The 18,040-nt window shown below is 27.1% G+C and overlaps 5 protein-coding genes across 5 annotated transcripts; 2 read left to right on the top strand and 3 right to left on the bottom strand.

Annotated features, from left to right (window-relative positions):
• Positions 1–177: 177 nt before the first annotated feature.
• On the bottom strand, positions 178–4,460 carry LOC103571645 (uncharacterized). Its single transcript, XM_014439475.2, has 7 exons — positions 4,365–4,460; positions 2,610–2,751; positions 2,400–2,537; positions 2,133–2,299; positions 1,111–1,358; positions 581–1,024; positions 178–516 (listed from the first exon to the last, which is right to left on the bottom strand). Exons 1-7 carry the CDS (start codon positions 4,458–4,460, stop codon positions 219–221), a joined length of 1,533 nt encoding a protein of 510 aa, XP_014294961.1. The 3' UTR covers positions 178–218.
• Positions 4,461–6,629: 2,169 nt separating this feature from the next.
• LOC103570766 (FAU ubiquitin-like and ribosomal protein S30) lies at positions 6,630–9,472 on the bottom strand. The gene is made up of 5 exons (XM_053738415.1): positions 9,383–9,472; positions 8,987–9,079; positions 8,233–8,368; positions 8,066–8,121; positions 6,630–6,848 (listed from the first exon to the last, which is right to left on the bottom strand). Exons 2-5 carry the CDS (start codon positions 9,059–9,061, stop codon positions 6,717–6,719), a joined length of 399 nt encoding a protein of 132 aa, XP_053594390.1. The 5' UTR covers positions 9,062–9,079; positions 9,383–9,472; the 3' UTR covers positions 6,630–6,716.
• A 365-nt stretch (positions 9,473–9,837) lies between these two features.
• On the bottom strand, positions 9,838–11,979 carry LOC103570759 (structure-specific endonuclease subunit slx1). The gene is made up of 3 exons (XM_008548615.2): positions 11,753–11,979; positions 11,629–11,680; positions 9,838–10,991 (listed from the first exon to the last, which is right to left on the bottom strand). Exons 1-3 carry the CDS (start codon positions 11,926–11,928, stop codon positions 10,422–10,424), a joined length of 798 nt encoding a protein of 265 aa, XP_008546837.1. The 5' UTR covers positions 11,929–11,979; the 3' UTR covers positions 9,838–10,421.
• Positions 11,980–12,113: 134 nt separating this feature from the next.
• LOC103570752 (THO complex subunit 3) lies at positions 12,114–13,930 on the top strand. The gene is made up of 2 exons (XM_008548602.2): positions 12,114–12,410; positions 13,064–13,930. Exons 1-2 carry the CDS (start codon positions 12,222–12,224, stop codon positions 13,844–13,846), a joined length of 972 nt encoding a protein of 323 aa, XP_008546824.1. The 5' UTR covers positions 12,114–12,221; the 3' UTR covers positions 13,847–13,930.
• Positions 13,931–15,875: 1,945 nt separating this feature from the next.
• LOC103579876 (uncharacterized) lies at positions 15,876–17,379 on the top strand. Its single transcript, XM_008561442.3, has 4 exons — positions 15,876–16,003; positions 16,066–16,397; positions 16,880–17,101; positions 17,173–17,379. The coding sequence occupies exons 1-4, from the start codon at positions 15,949–15,951 to the stop codon at positions 17,305–17,307; spliced, it is 744 nt and encodes a 247-aa protein (XP_008559664.1). The 5' UTR covers positions 15,876–15,948; the 3' UTR covers positions 17,308–17,379.
• Positions 17,380–18,040: the final 661 nt, after the last annotated feature.

Here is an 18,040-nt window from a genome sequence, read left to right as displayed (position 1 = left end):
ATCGATAGAAATCTGTAGGAATCAATTCCAAATTCACAGGAATCAATTCCAAATCCAGAAGAATCAATGAAAATTTATAGATATTGATAGAAATCTACAGGAATCAATTCCAAAAGCCATAAAAATTCATAAGAATTATATAGGAGTCAATTTCAAATTCATAAGAATCAATAAAAATTTTTTGAAGTTCAACAGGAAAAAGGTTTAATTAGAGCGCATTATAAATTAGGGTCAGTGAAATGAGAATTAAAAAATGGAGACATATCAAAATCAAATATGCGGAGGGCTAAATAGCCACCGAAGCCTTCGTGCCCAAGATGAAAGACCCCAAGGCCCTGAAGAGGAGCTGCGGGTGTAAAGCTCGTGTCCCTTCCATCAAAAAAGGGAACCGTCGACTGCCCAGCGTCTTTCACCCAATCCGAAGCACGGAATCGCACACTCGTGGCTGTCGAAACGCTTCCCCCTTGTTCCCAGGCATTTCTCGGGTCGTCTGGGTTCTTCAGTGCCAACTCACCTCTGCAAATAAAGAAATTAATTTTCATAAAACCCAAATCTGTGCCCTAGAGATTTAAAATCTAACCTCGAATCATGATAATCTGGAGTAATCCACCAAGAATTATTAAGATTAAGTAGCCGGCCTTTTGCAAAATCCATTTTCGTCACTCGAATATGCAACTCAATGGGTCCACGTTTCCGTCTTGGTGTCCCAATTGAGTCCCAGCTGAATCTAAATCTTACTCCCGTGACCACGTGACTTCCTGGAGCCATTACGTCATCCAAGTTAACAGTTTCCGCACGTCCGTAGTCACTTCCCAATCTCATTGGCAAATATTCTACTATTCTACCTAATTTGCTATCTCTTTCAAAAACGCGATAATATCTACCCTCCATTTCATTGTATTCAAATCGATCAAGCGGCCGCCATCTTGTCGTGCCAATTTTACCATATGGCAACAAAAGTCCTTCTTGTATTTGAAGGTGTATCAAATAATCTTTTCTAACAAATCTTATACCTGTGACTACCCTATAATTTAATCAAAATATTTTCCATAAATAACTAATAATTAACAGTATTCAAATAATAATAATAATAATAATAATAATAGTAACCAATCATTATAAATATCTGAGGTTTGATCCCGGAAGCTTATCGCCGTGACAACATGATTTGAGCGCTTGGGTTTTTCCACACATGTACAAACACAGTAATCACAATAATACCCGTTGTACCACAAAAACTCACTATTCAATTTTGTAATTTTTCCTTGACATATATTATTTTTCTTAATACTCATACTTTTACCGTATATGTTACCATCGTAATCTTTAATCCATTCGTATCTTCTTGAACTATTTTTCTAGAGTATAAATAAATTGATAATAAATTTAATAGCATTTGAACATAATGAGTATCGATAATTCAAAAAAATTATTAATTTTCAAATTTTCCGTCACCGATTTCTATGAAACGGGGTAACCGATTCTAATGGCGTTGGTGGGAATCAACGAAACTTGATAGTAAGAATATCTGACCCAATTTTTAGACCCATTGGATGCCTCAGTTAGTAGCCATTCGCAAAAACCCCAAAAGTAGGCTATTTCCAAAATTTTGTAGTACCGATATTTTTGGACGAACATAACCAATTTCAACGGTTCTTGTGGGAGTCGAAGGAGCTTATCGTCCTACAAATCTCAGCCAATTTTTAAACCAATCTGTCAAGTAGTTTTCGATTTATCCTTAAAAAACGCTTTTTCCAAAAATTTTTCGGGTGGAATAACTCAGAATCTACTCGACCGATCTAGTTCGCTGATGAACCAGATCTATGTTGCAATAAACCCCTTCGATTAACCCACATCCGGTTTACGGTTTTCGATTACACAAAAAGTTTGAAAATTTTCGCAAACGGATTTGCATTGCGTGCGCGTTAATCGGCTCAAAAACATTCAGGATAGTTTCCCAAGGCCCCAAAATGTTAACAGCTGTTGAGATCTCGATTACCCAGAGTCGGTTCAAAACCAATAATTTCGTTTTTCATAGAAAATTAACGTTTTAGTGTCAAAAATCGAAATTCGCTAAAAGGCAAAATATCAACGCATTGAATATTTTAAATTTTTAATAGAATATTTCGTACCTTTTGACAAACATCGAAACCATTTGATACGTATCGACAGTCAATAGCTTTTGCACATTGTGTATTGTTAAATTTTTTTCCAATACTCTTTAGATCGCAATTATAACTACAAGGTCTGCTAGAGTTACTTAGACTCCTCTCCTCAATTAATCTTACCCGAATCATACCTTCTAATTGAATATTCAAATTATCATTTTCTATATAACAAATAAATAAATTAATTAGCAAAAATATTAAAAATTAATTATACGATTAATAAACAATCACTTTTTTCTGCGGCGTTTTGTGGGCATTCGTACAAATAATGCGTCAATTTGTGAATCGACTGTCCAATTAATTCGATGTAATTTACTGATTCATTAAGAAATCTCGAGGTTATTTGATTCGTTTCATTCAAATTTGACGCTGAAATTTTTATAAATTATTTTGATATTGTTAACTGATAATTATTGAGAGTTAAATATTTGTATATATTACTTGTATCGCGTTTGCACAACGCAATTCCAAGGTATGAGACAATAAATCTTCGTAAATTTGTTTTCATAATGAATTCAAAGTAGTCGTACAATCCGTGACGTAATGAAGGCGTTGAGCCGCAAAAATTGTGATCAAGTTCATTCTAGAATTTTTTAAAAGACTTATAGATTATAGAACTTAAAATAATTTTATTATTATTTAGTATTATTTTATCTTTTAGAGATTCTAGAAGTCAAAAGAAATTTTTCTAGAAAATTATGGAAACTATTAACACTTTCTAGAAAATCATTTAAGCTCTCTTTGAAATCTAGAAGTAACGAAATATATTCTAGACAATTTAGAATTTTTCTAGACGATTATTGAAGTTTATATTAATATTCTAGAAGTTATAAAAGAATACCTAGAAAATTCATCATACTTCAAAAAGTTCTAGATAATTTTTTATTCTGAAGATTCTATGAACTAAAGAAAATTTTCTAGAGAATTAAAAGTCTCCTATATTTTCTGGAAAATTGTTTACTCCACATACTATTCTAGAAAATTATGTTTGAAGTTTTAGACTCGAAGCTGAAAAAAATTTTCTAGAAGATTTTTAACTCCGCCGAATTATCTAGGAAATTAATTAACTTCACTCGAAGATTCTAGAAGTTACAGAAAACTATTCCATGAAATTTGATAGTCTTTAAGACTTTCTAGGAGATTATTTAAGTTAATTTTAAAATTCTAGAAGACTTTCAACTCTTCAGAATTTTCTAGGAGATTATTAACCTCAAATTTAAGATTCTCGAAATTATAAAAAACATATCTAGATAATTTTTTAGCCTTCAGAACTTTCTAGGAGATTATTTCGGTTAATTTTTAAATTCTAGAAGATTTTTAACTCTTCAGAACTTTCTAGGAGATTATAAACCTCTAATTTAAGATTCTAGAAGTTAGAAAAAAAATATCTAGATAATTTTTTAGTCTTTAGAACTTTCTAGGAGATTATTTTGGTTAATTTTAAAATTCTAGAAGATTTTCAACTCTTCAGAACTTTCTAGGAGATTATAAACCTCTAATTTAAGATTCTAGAAGTTAGAAAAAAAATATCTAGATAATTTTTTAGTCTTTAGAACTTTCTAGGAGATTATTTTGGTTAATTTTGAAATTCTAGAAGATTTTCAACTCTTCAGAACTTTCTAGGAGATTATAAACCTCTAATTTAAGATTCTAGAAGTTAGAAAAAAAATATCTAGATAATTTTTTAGTCTTTAGAACTTTCTAGGAGATTATTTTGGTTAATTTTGAAATTCTAGAAGATTTTCAACTCTTCAGAACTTTCTAGGAGATTATAAACCTCTAATTTAAGATTCTAGAAGTTAGAAAAAAAATATCTAGATAATTTTTTAGTCTTTAGAACTTTCTAGGAGATTATTTAAGCTAATTTTAAAATTCTAGAAGATTTTAATCTCTCTAGAATTTTCTATGAGATTATTTACCTTCACTCTAAAATTCTAGAAATTTAAAAACATATCTAGATAATTTTTCAGTCTTCAGAATTTTCTAGAAGATGCATACCAATTACTTCCAAACTTAAAATTTACATTCTTAAACTTTCAAATAAGCATAACTACTAAACTATCAAAGATACATGAAAATTACTAAGGACACTTTTTGTAGCTCTTTAAATTCTCTAAAAATTACTTCTCATAACTTTTTTCCCTAAACCCAACCCTTCGGCCAGAAATTAACGATAAACAAAAAAAAATATCATACCTCCCAATATTTCGAAATTTCTTCCAAGTAAGCTCTCAAGTCCTTCGCGCTGTCCTCGTAGAATTCTTCCGGTCCAAACAACAATTTATTATCCATCAATACAGTAACATACTTACAAAAATTATCCACATTAACAACCCCTGTATTGTTATTTTTTAAATAAATACTAGGAAGTTGGTGATAAAAATGAATAACAGAAGAGTAAAAAACGTAAGCTTTCATATTCAAATAATTAAAACTTATCAACTCATTACTCCTGCGCGTATGTATGTACTTGATTAATAAATTATGATAATCATTCCACGGCAATAGATAATCGAACATAAAGAGCGACATAAATTTTATACCAGTAATTACTTTAGAAACATTTTTTAAAAATAATTTTATTTCCTCAGTTTCATTTAAATTTGAATTAACAAGGGATTTATTTGTCAGCTGGTACTTGAAGTCCACTTGATAAATAAAATTGTCGATATATTTTTTTAATGACTTTATGTCATTCATATCTGGAAGTCCTAATATATTTGCATATACTGATGATATTAATATAAAAATAATTATATTTTTAAAAGACATTTTTTTTGCGAATTTCAGTCGATACGCGGCCGCGATGAAAAAACAGATTAATCGGTTCATTTTTTTTTCTTTATATATTGAGATAAATTAATTTAATTGGCTCGGGAATCATTAAATGGTGGGTTTTTTTATTTTTTGGAAAATTATTTATAGAAATATTTGAGATAAAAATTTAATTGGTTAATAAATAAAAATAACAACAATTTTTTTAAAGTTTACTGTGAGTATCAATTTAATTAAGGATATCTTGGAAAATATGAGAGATAGGTATATGTTATATATGGTTTTTGGAAAGGAAATTTAATTTCCTACAATTTTTGACTCTTTGTAAATTTCCGTAGGACCAACGGTTCAAAAGTTATAGCCATTTAAAAAATTAAAAAATATTTTTAGAAAAATTTGATTTATTGGAGTCGGACTTGGATAAGTGATATCTTGGAAAATATAAAGAGTAGATATATATCATATATGGTTATTGGAAAGGAAATTTAATTTCCTACAATTTTGGACTCTTTGTAAATTTCCGTAGGACCAACGGTTCAAAAGTTATAGCCGTTTAAAAAATTAAAAAATATTTTTAGAAAAATTTGATTGATTTATTGGAGCTGTGACTTCAGTTATTGATATCTTGGAAAATATGAGAGATAAATATATGTTATATATGTTCGTTGGAAAGGAAATTTGATTTCCTACAATTTTTGACTCTTTGTAAATTTCTGTAGGACCAACGGTTCAAAAGTTACAGCCATTTAAAAAATTGAACAATATTTCCATCAAAATTTTATTACCGCAATTGCTCATTATATAAATTTATAACTTGAAATTCCCGTCAAATAAAAGTATGATTTCATCTATTTTATGATAACAATAACAATGATGAAATTTTATAATAGACTTTTTTTTTAGAAAATTAAGTGGGCTACGATAAATACAAGAGGTCGAACAACCACAAGAATTCGATAAAAATAATCCCGTTTTTTTTTGTTTCCCGCGAAAAAATTTCGTAACCGCTCCGTAAATAATAACTTTTATTAATTTAAACTCGGTATTATTTCTCAATTAGATCATACTCTTATCAGTCTTGTCGTTAATATTTTACGCAACTTACAATTACTGTCGCAAGTACTTAGAAATATTTCGTTTATTTATTTATTTTTTTTTTTTTCAATTTCCTGTTGCTGTCAAAAAATTTATTTCTTTGTAATTAATTATCGTCATTGCTGTCATGAAGTAGATGAAGTCAGACTTTTATTTGTCATAAATTTCAAGTCATATATTTATATAAAAGCAATTAAATTTCAATAGAAATAAATCGAATTTTTTAAAAGGGCTGTAACTTTTGAACCATTGGTTCTATGGAAATTTATAAAGAATCAAAAATTGTAGGAAATTAAATTTCCTTTCCAATGAACATACATAACATATACTTATCTCTTATATTTTCCAAGATATCACCAATTAAAGTAACCGCCAATAAATTAATTAAATTTTCTTAGAAATATTTTTTAAAACGGCTGTAACTTTTGAACCGTTGGCTCTACGATAATTTGTAAGGAGACAAAAATTATGGGAAATTAAATTTCCTTTCCAATGAGCTCCCTAAACATATAATTATCTCATTTATTTAATGAAATATTTAATTAAATAGTTGTTGTAATTAAAATGGGAAGTAAAAATTAATTTAAAAAATTATTTTTTTAAAATGTTTATTTTATTTTCATAGCTCAGCAAAAAAATTAATAATTTTTAAGCCAATATTAATAATAATAATTATATTTATGTGTTGGGGTTGGCATTTGGTCCACGACGACGTCCGAAAGTTGGTACAACAGTCACGAAGCGACGGTTGTATTGAATACGTCTCTTAGCGCGTCCGGTTTTCTTCTTTGATTTTTCTTGTTTCTCAACCTGAACAAAAAAAAAAAATTCCATTTAAAAATAATTATTAAGTTAATTAATTAAACCCACTTGTTACCAAAAAATCACTTGGATTTCAAACTACATCTTAACTAATGAACTTATCAAAAAAATGATAAGAACCTTATTTATAGAGAATTTTATTACCTACAATTTTATCTCAGTACAGTTTTACTGTATCTTCAAAACTACGCGCTCAATTTTAAATTTAAAGTTGGAATTCAAAAAACTCTGGAAAGTTTTTCTACAAAATTTTGTAAAAAATTACAATTACACTCAAACTATCACTCCTACATAAAAATGGCTTATATATTTTTTGTAGATAATTTAATTCTCTACAATTTTATCTCAGTACATTTTTGCCGTATCTTCAAAACTACGCGCTCAATTTTAAATTTGAAGTTCTAAGTCCAAAACCTACTTAAAATTATTTCATGAAATTTTGTAAAAATGATAATTACACTTGAACTATTACTCCCACATAAAAATGGCTCCAACATTTTTTGTAGAGAATTCAATTCTCTAGAATTTTATCTCAGTACATTTTTGCCGTATCTTCAATACTACGCGCTCAATTTCAAATTTAAAGTTCAAGTTTCAAAATCTGCTTAAAATTTTCCGATTAAATTCTATAAAAATTCAAATTCGACTTAAACTATTACTCCTACATAAAAATGGCTCCAACATTTTTTGTAGAGAATTCAATTCTCTACAATTTTATCTCAGTACATTTTTGCCGTATCTTCAATACTACGCGCTCAATTTCAAATTTAAAGTTTAAGTTTCAAAATCTGCTTAAAATTTTCCGATTAAATTCTATAAAAATTCAAATTCGACTTAAACTATTACTCCTACATAAAAATGGCTCCTACATTATTTGTAGAGAATTCAATTCTCTACAATTTTATCTCAGTACATTTTTGCCATATCTTCAATACTTTCCTCAGAATCTCAACACGAAACCAACAAGTCCGCAAAAATTTATAAAAATTGAAATTAAATATAAAAAAAAATCTTCTTAATCAAATAATTAATTAATGTAACATATTTATGAAAAGCCAAGTTTATTAATAAATCAAGACTTCACTTTAAATTGTCATTTACTATCACGCTAATTTCTTACTGCACTTATAGGATTTTTTTTTTTTTACTAAGCACAGCTTAGATCATTTAGCGTTTTAATTAATTACCCAAATTAAATTAATTACCTTTGGTGTTTGTCCCTTTACTTTACCAGCACGAGCCAATGAACCGTGAACTTTTCCTAATTAGACAAAAAATTAAAAAATTTATTAGTAAAAATAATAAATTAATTAAATAATTACTCAAAATTAAGTAAAATTATTTATTGTAATTAATAAATAAAATAATTTACCTCCAAGAAGTGGAACATTGAAGTCCAAAACGTTTGATGCTAAATCGCTAATTTTGGTTTCATCAGTTAGTAAACTGCCATTGCAACTCAATGTAAATTCTGCTGATTCAGATCCACTAGATTTCAAAATCTTAGCCTAGTAATTCATATAAAAAATAATAATAGTAATTAATAAATTTAATTACAAGTTTATTATAATTATTTAAAGTAAAAGAATTTTATTTAAATTCAAATTTTACGCGCCAAATTTATTCAAATTTTAAATAAATTATTTATATCAAAAGTAATCAATTCGTAAGTAAAAAAAAATAATTTATAGTTTTTGAAAAATTTTAATTTTACGCGGCAAATTTTTTAAAATTCAAAATTTTACGCGCCAATTTTAATTTTAAATATAAACGAAGCCTTGATTAAATTTTAAGTAAAATTAATTAATTGGGATTAAAAAAAAAAAAAAAAAAATAAAATACTACAAAAAAAAACTTGAATTAAAAAATTTTAAAATAATAAAAATTAATTAATAAATTAATTGTATTAGATCAATGATAGACTCATAGATTAATTAAATAATCTATAATCATCCTGATATCTAACTTTAATTTTGCATTAATGCTCTTACTGAAATTATTATTATCATAATTCAGGTTATCAATTTAATGCATCATTTTTTTTTTAAATTTTTAAAACGCTAATTAATTTTCCAATAATTAAATTAAAATAAAATTAAATTAAAAAATAATTAATTATTCATTACCTTAAGATTTGAAATTGTTTCATTGTCCTGGCACTCAAGGACGAGTGTCTCCTGGCCGCGAATAAATAATTGCATATTTATTTATTTCTATTCCTTGAAAAATATAAAAAAATTTTAATTAATTAATTAATAAAATCACTAATTATTATTGCAATTAATTACACAGTAAAATTTTTATTGTCAATAAATAGAAAAAATTACAATAAATTTTTGAGGTTAAAATTGCTGACACATGTGAGTTTAAAAAAATAATTTTAGTAATTAATTCCCGGATAATTATTGGAATTTTTTAATTACTAATTAATTTAAATAATTAAAAAATTATTTTGTTATTTATTTTTCTTGTTTATTGATAATAATAAATAAAAAAAAGGAGTGGAATTAAAATTACGTTACCTTGTGATCAGGAAAATGCCGTAAAAGAAATATGGCCGGATGTGAACTTGGCAAGTTAACTTTTTTTTTTATTGGAAATCAAGCGAGAAACTGAATTAATTTAAATTATTAATTAATAATTGATCTTTAGGTTTTTAAAAAAAGTTTTTTATTTTTTTTAGAAGTTTTTTATTAAATGAATTCTTAAATAAACTTATTTTTAATTTTTAAATTTAATTTGGCTTGGGTATTTAAAATGGCGGTGGCGGGAAAATTTAAAATGTTTAAATTATGAAAAATTTTAATGGAATAGTTTTATTTAATTAATTGAAAAAATAAAGTAATTAATTAATTAATGAAGAATGGATTTTAAAAATTAATTACAAAGAAAACAATTAATAATTTTTTTAAAAATAATTATAGTATTTAAATTAATTAGAACGATAATTATAATATACAATTTTATATGACTCAGAGTATGAACTTACATCTTCTCTTGTGACAAAACTATCAAATTTATCATAAAATTGATAAGGACCTTTTTTATAGAGAATTAAATTCTCTACAAAAAAGGTATCTTATATTTTTTTTGTATCTGCAAAATTTAACCCACAATTTTGATTTAAAGCCGCGGGAAATTTAAATTTCTACCAGCAGAAAAAAAGTTTATAATTTAAATTCAAAATTTTGTCTAAAGTTTCAAATTTATCCAAAAATTGATAAGGACTTTTTTGTTTAGAATTAAATTCTTGACAAAAAAGGTATCTTACATTTTTTTCGTATCTGCAAAATTTAACCCACAATTTTGATTTAAAGCCGCGGGAAATTTAAATTTCCCCAGCAGAAAAAAACTCTATAATTTAAATTCAAAATTCTGTCTAAAGTTTCAAATTTATCCAAAAATTTATAAGGACTTTTTTTGTTCAAAATTAAATTCCCTACAAAATTATTTCAGTACATTTTTACCCTATCTCAATAACTTGAGTCAGAAATTCAAAAAAACTCCAAAAAAATAAAAATATAAAAAATTAAATTAAATTAATTAATTAATACTTATTAATTAATCGATATTAACATAACAACCTAATTTTTTTCTAACAATGTCACCCCACAATACTAATTTATCACACGATGGACAAATTCCATTTATAGGAAGAATTTTTTTATCATTTTTTGTAAATAAATTTCCTAAGCAAATAATATGACTAATTAATTTACAGTTTTTGTACACACACTCAACTCTGTCATTAAGGTCGACATTTTTTTTACATAAATAACAATTATTAAAACTACTAATACAATTAATTTCCTCAAAATCATCAATTTTATCTTGATCTCCATTTATTTTATTTTTTTTCTTCATTTGTTTTTCGACCCATCCTATTTTTTTGGCCTCAATTGCTCCGTACTGAATATTCATGTGCTGAGGAAATTTAAGTTTCAATAAATAGTCACTTGAAAATTTTAAATCGAGCCACTGAATTGTCAGCGGGAGCCGAAACCAGGGAGAGACTTTTAGCATTTCCGCTACTGAAGTTATCAAATAATTAACTTGGGTTTGATTTGATTTTTTTTTTGACAAGTGACGGGTGTGCAGACTTAGATCCAAATGCTGCCACGCCCATTCAAACTGTAATTAATAAATATAATTAATTAATTTGATTATTTATTTAGTAAAAAAAAATATTAAAAATTTTTACTGAATTTAAAATTGGAATTACGCGTAAACTATCAATCTAAATGAAAAAACATAAGAGACATTTTTTATAGAAAATTTAATTTCCTATAAAAATGTTTCAGTACATATTTGTCATATTTTTGATAGATTAGTCAGAATTAGAATTTTAAGTTCTAGAAATGTAATTTTTCAAATTAAAATTTTAAAAAATCGATCGTGGAACTTAAAATTGAAATTACGTGTGAAATATCAATTTAAATGAAAAATTATAAGAGACATTTTTTTTAGAGAATTTAATTTCCTACAAAAAAGTTTCAGTACATTTTTATCGTATCTCTAATAGATTCGCGTAAATTTTAAATTAAACTGCCGTCTCTTTAGAATCTATTTTTTTTTTTTCAGTACAAAAAAATTCAATTACCCAAAGACTAATTACGAATTAAAAATTAATTATCATCAAAATGTTCGAGTAAAAACCCAACCAATCAATAATTGATCCTAAAAATTATTTAACCCAGTCTGCAAATTAATTTTCGTGATTGCAAAGAATTTAAACAATTCAAATTTTTTAAATTTCCCGCGTACTTACCCGGAGCGCCAATCGAGAATTAGGGAAGCCATGAATAATTAAAACCATGTTCCTGTTGAAAAATGAGTAACTAATGAATTAATTAATTAATTATTTAAGTGGTAAATTAATAAATTAAAATTACCAAGGTCCTTTATTGCTCGTTTTTTTCGCGCCACCAAAATCAAAGCCCGCATTATGACGTTTCAATCTCCTTACCGGATCGACAGTATAACCTATATAAGTACGTCCCTTAAACTTGACATTTTCACAGTACAGTAAATAAACTCCATTAAATTTTTCAATTACTGTACTTTCCATTATTTCAAATATTTTTTTTTTCACTTAAAACTAAACAAAATTTCAAATTAATTTTTAAAATTTTTTTTCTCAAAATCCACATGTTTATTGACATTTTTCAAATATATATAAATATATATCAATTGTCGATAATTTTTAAATTGCGCATGTAAATAATTTCCAGCGCGCATGCGCAAGTAGTTTTTTTTTATTTAACCTCAAACTTAAATTTGTAAACAAAATTTAAAAAAGATTTTTTTTTTAATTTTTGTTAATTAAGTAGTTAATTAATTAACAGTAATTAGTGGTAAATAATGACGAGTAATAACAGTACGCGTGTGGATGATTTGATAAATTTTTTTAAATCTCATAATAAAATAAAAGAACAACAAACACATTCGGCAAAAGTGCACAGTGTTGGTTGGAGTTGTGATGGAAAATATTTAGCATCTGGTTCATTCGATAAATGCATTTGTATTTTTTCATTATCACCTGATCGACTGGTAATTATTTTTAATTATTATTATTATTTTTTAAATTTCATTTACTGAAAAGTCGCACGTGAATTTTTTTTAAATTCCTTCTCTCCAGAATCCCGAAGCCGGTTAAATTTTGAATTTATCAAATTTTTAAAATTTCCCGGGTAATTTATAATTTATAACTTCTAATTTCAATTTCAAAATTAATTTTTATATTTTAATTACACTTTTGTTTTGTTTCCTGGTTTTATTTTTGAGGTTAATTTTTTTGGCGGGAAAAATTTAAATCGCGGGAAAATTCAAATTTAAAATTTGACTGAATTTTTGTAGGAGTAAAAAAAAATCTGATTTTATTGTAGAATTATATTTAGAAGTAAATTTTGAATTTAATTTTTTCAAATAAATTTCAAAAATGCGCGGGAAAATTTAAAAAACATTTATAAATTTTGAAATTTACTTTAAACTAAAATTCTAGTGAAACTATGAAACTTAGAGAAAAAAGTAAAGACACCTTTTTTTAAGGAAATTCAATTCTCTACAAAATCATCTCAGTACATTTTCGTCGTATCTCCAATCCTTTAGTCAAAATTCAAATTTAAAATCTATAATTTTAAGTTCCGTGCGATTTTCAAAATTAAGTTATTAATTTCTAATAAATGTATTGTTTGGCCAACAAGAAACAAGAAACGACATTCCGTGGTCATGGTGGAAGTGTCGATCAGCTCTGTTGGCACGCATCTAACCCCGATCTCCTCTCAACCGCCTCAGGCGACAAAACAGTTCGTATTTGGGACACTCGGTCCCAAAAATGTACCGCAAATATCAGCACCCGGGGAGAAAATATCAACATATCCTGGTCCCCAGACGGTAACACCATAGCTGTCGGTAACAAAGAAGATCTCGTGACATTCATCGACACTCGATGCATGAAAATTCGCGCTGAAGAGCAATTTAACTTTGAGGTTAACGAAATTTCCTGGAACAAAGACTCGGACACATTTTACCTGACAAATGGCCAAGGCTGCGTCCATATCTTGAGTTACCCTGACTTAGAATTACTGCACGTCATCAAAGCCCATCCTGGAACTTGCATTTGCATCGAATTTGATCCCACCGGGCGCTACTTCGCAATAGGATCCGCGGACGCTTTGGTCTCGCTCTGGGACGCGGACGAGTTGTGCTGCCTCAGGACCTTTTCGCGGCTGGATTGGCCAGTGAGGACAATCTCCTTCTCCTATGATGGCCAACTACTGGCCGCTGCTTCCGAGGACCTGGTCATCGACATCGGGGAAGTGGAAACTGGTGAAAAGGTTGCAGACATCCCAGTCGAAGCGGCTACTTTCACGGTCGCTTGGCATCCGAAGCAGTATTTGCTAGCGTACGCTTGCGATGATAAAGACAATTATGATCGAAAGCGCGATGCTGGAAGTTTGAAAGTCTACGGGTTTCCTAATGAATAATTTATAGACTCACGACTGTATTTTCACTTAATTATTAATAAAATTATAAGTTTTTTTTTTATAAAAATGTGTGTTGGTTTAGTAATTTTTCAAATTTTTAAGGTCAAATTTAATACATTATGCTTTTATATCAATGACCATAAAAAGCTGAGTAAAAGTTCCAACATTTATATATATTTATATATTTTATATAAGATATAATTTATATCCACTACTTAAATATAAATTCAAAAAAAAAAAATTTGGAAAATCCAAAAGTGCACGACTCATAATGCTCATTTATTATGAAATAATAAAAAAATGGCGGGAAGCACGAATAAATTTAAAATATTTAAAATTTGTTTTTTTTTTTTTTATTATATTAGTAATTTTTTATAATTATAAAAGAATTTTCTTAAAATATCTCGATTAATAACAAAAAAAAAAAATATATATATATATATATTTATATAAATAAAAAAAAATAAAAAAAAAGAATTGAATTGAAAAAAATTCAGGCTTATCAATTAGCAATAACACAAAAAAAAAAATAGCTATGCAATTATTTGTCAATAAATAACGAAAAAAAAAAAAAAAACACATTAGTTGTCCAAAAAAAACAAGAAAAAAAAATTTTTAATTTAAAAAAAAAACAGCTGTACTAGGAAAGTGATGCGCATGCGCCCCTGGTGGAATAAAATGTACATAATATCTATAGATATAGATATATCACCATCCATGTTAATTTTACATAGATATATGTATATCTATGTTTTTTTATAGTGGAATATTTAATATAGTGGAAACCTAAAACATGCAAACCTTCTCAATAAGACAATTTATAGATAAATTCAGAAAAATATAGATAAGCCCGAACTGGGAATCGAACCCAGACCATGTCGGTATCGCGCCGAGTGCTCTACCAGTTGAGCTATCCGGCACTATACTATATTCCGTTCAATTTAATCTATAAGTATATATATAGATATACAGTCTTGTAGTTTTCGTTTTTTATTAATTGTAATTAAACGACACTGAATTAATTAATCATTCGCATTCCGTGACCTACAATCGTCGATTAGAATTTTTTAAAAAAAAATTTAACTAAAATAATGGATTTTTTCACAAGTTACAGTGTTTCCGGGGTTTCATACATGACGGACAGGAAAATTTTTTGACCTATTTTGGTGTTTTTTTCCAATTCTATTGCAGTAAATAAATTTTTAAAAAGTATGGAATTAATCTCCATTAAATTATCTCAAAAATAGTTTGCAAAATATCTTGATTCCGTGAACTAACAAGGCTATAATAATAAAAATAGCTGACAAAATGAGGCGAAAAAAATTTTTCGATCGTAAAGCCACTCTCTGATGCTTCGCAAAAATATATATTTTATTATTATTATAATTGTTGCAGTCTTTTAAATAATATTTACATATTTGAAAATTATGTAAACGGTCACTTTGATAAATATTCTATGGAATAAACAGCCGATAGCAAAATTTTGATTTTACACTCAAATTATTAAAGTCCATAGTTAATAAAATATTTAATTAAATTAATTGACATTAGATTTTGTAATTGAAAAATGATCCGTGATAAAATTTATTAAGCCGAGCACACGCAGCAGTTATTGATAAAAAACATTTTTTTTTTCATCCTCATAAAAGTTTTAAATTCAATGTTGAAAAAAATTTCTTGCGTCAAAACATCTCTTCCTTCTGTCAATTTATTATATTTGGATAAATATGAGTATCGATTATAATTTATCAATACTTATTTGTATTTATCTAGTCCATGGTAATTAATCACCAAATAATAGACTCAAAAATTATTAGAAAAAAAAACACTTGTAGTGATAAATTCAAACAAAGTAATGACTTGAACCTTGACATTAAATCAAACAAACAACAAATTCAACTCATATGTTTCTTATGTCCAATTATTAATATCGACATATTTTTTAAATGCTGATAAGATATTTTAACAGGCAATGACACTATTTGTCATGCCATTGATAATAAACAATTTAAAAAATTCGTATAAATAAGCGGGAAATATAAGAAAAGTCATAGTCGGTATCAAAATAACGCTTCGGAAGTATCGAAATAAATTCAAATAATATGACCTGTATATTTTTAATTGCTTGTGTTCTCGTTTCTTTTGCTGCTGCGCAAGGTAGGAATTTTTTTTAATTATAAATTTAATTTTATTTATTTATATTTTAAATTTAAATACAGAAGATCTTTATGAGCAGCATCCTGAGTATCCGAGTGGTTTAAATGATTTTAATTATCAAAACAGTTATAATTATCGTTGGATGACGATTAAGTATGTGGGGATAAGATTCCCGGATTCGGTGATCGTTACCGAGGAAAATGGGTCCAATTACTATGGGTGTGTTGGTGTACCGGTCAGCAAGAAGCATGTGCTGATTGCTAGATCGTGCAGAATTGATTTGAGTAAGAGTTTGGTGGCGGTAGCTGCTGGGGCTGTTGATTGGGACCAAGAAAATTCGTATCGTAGAGTTGAAAAAGTTGATAAAGTTGGGGATTATTTGGCTGTTGTTACTGTAAGTGATATCGATTTTTTTTTATTCGATTATCGAATTCTCGATTCAATGTATCGATTCCATTATTTGAGATATCGATTCCATTATTCGAGATATCGAATTATCGATTCCATTATTCGAGATATCGAATTATCGATTCGATATATCGAATTATCGATTCGAGATATCGAATTATCGATTCGATACATCGATTCCATGATTCGAGATATTGAATTCTCGATTCGAGATATCGATTCCATAATTTCATGTATCGATACTATAATTCGAGTTATCGATTCATTTATTCGATTAATCGATTTATTATTTCGAGGTATCGAATAAAAAATTCGACTTATTAAAATTAAAAAAATAATCGATGTATTGATATCGATTAAAAATCGATATCTAAATACTCTTAATAAATCGATGTATCGAAATCGAGAAAAAAATTCGATTTATCGAAATCAATTATTGATAAAATTAAAATAAAATTTTTATTCTAGTTACAAAATAAAATAACTGAAAATATTCAAATCTTTACTCTGCCTTCGTCAAATATTCAAATTCATGACGTTTACGAATCATTCGGATGGAGCTCAATGTGCCCCGGAGTCATGGGAAAAAATCGCAAAGGCACTTTCGACAAATTAATATCAATTGTTGATCAAGCAAAATGTGGAACAATTGATCCGACTCTCGCTTGTGCTCAAGATAGTTCTCGAAAAGTAATTTTTTTAAATTAACATATTATAATTAATAAAAATTAAAATTAACTGTTTTTTTTTTTAATTAATAGATCGGCAAATCATCGCCTATTGTCAATGGTCGTATTATCGTCGGATTCACTGAGTTTGAATGCTCATCAAAGGGTGGCGCCATAAAAGTATTTCCATTTGTTAATCACATTAATAACATCATTAAAAATAATTAATGATTAATCAAAAAAAATATGTTAAAAAAAATTATCTAAACAACACTGACAATAAATACGTGATCTGAATAAAAAAAAAAAACCTTTTTTTTCTTATAAAAAAAATTCAATTAACTCATTAATCATATGATTAATATATGATTAATCGACTTATCATTAAATTGAATATTATACTTTTGTACCCGGTAAAATTTCCAGTAAAATGAGTACCCACAACGATGCATTACGACATATGACCCATTAATCATTTTAATCATTAATTAATGATTAATGCCCATTTATTTTGAGCCAAAAAATTTTTTATAGAAAAATAAGTAGGCTTCACATATCTGTGATAAATTTCCTCGTGAAATGAGTAATTTTGGCGGCATTTTTAAATTTTGTTAATTTCATTAATTAATTAAATGATTAATGGGCCAGTTTCGAGTTGCGATAATATTTTTCAATTATATCGATGTGGGTACTTATTTTACTCGAAATTTACTCAGTAATAACGAGACAGTATTCTTTTTAAAAAAAAAAAATCTTTACAAAAAATTAATTAATAATAATCAACAGAATTTTTTTTACAACGGAATAATGCGAGTATTCAAACTTATAAAATTACGTCACGAATTTCCCAGTATTACTTTTTATCGGTAACTTTTATGTCATTAAATATCGATTTAAAGTATAATTGTAAACTATTTTAAGTAAAAAAAAAATTTAATTTAATTATAATTCGGTAATTTTT

This window comes from Microplitis demolitor, chromosome 4 (assembly GCF_026212275.2).
Source record: "Microplitis demolitor isolate Queensland-Clemson2020A chromosome 4, iyMicDemo2.1a, whole genome shotgun sequence".
NCBI classification, from domain to species: Eukaryota; Metazoa; Arthropoda; class Insecta; order Hymenoptera; family Braconidae; genus Microplitis; species Microplitis demolitor.
The sequence above is the reverse complement of the archived record's forward strand: the minus strand, read 5'-3'. Positions and strand labels throughout refer to the sequence as shown.

Coding starts and splice junctions, on each gene's coding strand:
- LOC103571645 (XM_014439475.2), bottom strand. CDS start 4,460: ATGGATAATAAATTGTTGTTTGGACCGGAAGAATTCTACGAGGACAGC. Junction 1,359..2,132: donor GTTTCGATGTTTGTCAAAAG/GTACGAAATATT, acceptor TTTATACTCTAG/AAAAATAGTTCAAGAAGATA. Junction 1,025..1,110: donor TCAGATATTTATAATGATTG/GTTACTATTATT, acceptor ATTAAATTATAG/GGTAGTCACAGGTATAAGAT.
- LOC103570766 (XM_053738415.1), bottom strand. CDS start 9,061: ATGCAATTATTTATTCGCGGCCAGGAGACACTCGTCCTTGAGTGCCAG. Junction 8,369..8,986: donor AAACAATTTCAAATCTTAAG/GTAATGAATAAT, acceptor ATGAATTACTAG/GCTAAGATTTTGAAATCTAG. Junction 6,849..8,065: donor TAAAGGGACAAACACCAAAG/GTAATTAATTTA, acceptor TTTTTTGTTCAG/GTTGAGAAACAAGAAAAATC.
- LOC103570759 (XM_008548615.2), bottom strand. CDS start 11,928: ATGGAAAGTACAGTAATTGAAAAATTTAATGGAGTTTATTTACTGTAC. Junction 11,681..11,752: donor ACGAGCAATAAAGGACCTTG/GTAATTTTAATT, acceptor ATTTTTCAACAG/GAACATGGTTTTAATTATTC. Junction 10,992..11,628: donor ATTCTCGATTGGCGCTCCGG/GTAAGTACGCGG, acceptor TATTAATTACAG/TTTGAATGGGCGTGGCAGCA.
- LOC103570752 (XM_008548602.2), top strand. CDS start 12,222: ATGACGAGTAATAACAGTACGCGTGTGGATGATTTGATAAATTTTTTT. Junction 12,411..13,063: donor CATTATCACCTGATCGACTG/GTAATTATTTTT, acceptor TTGGCCAACAAG/AAACAAGAAACGACATTCCG.
- LOC103579876 (XM_008561442.3), top strand. CDS start 15,949: ATGACCTGTATATTTTTAATTGCTTGTGTTCTCGTTTCTTTTGCTGCT. Junction 16,398..16,879: donor ATTATTTGGCTGTTGTTACT/GTAAGTGATATC, acceptor TTTTTATTCTAG/TTACAAAATAAAATAACTGA. Junction 17,102..17,172: donor CTCAAGATAGTTCTCGAAAA/GTAATTTTTTTA, acceptor TTTAATTAATAG/ATCGGCAAATCATCGCCTAT.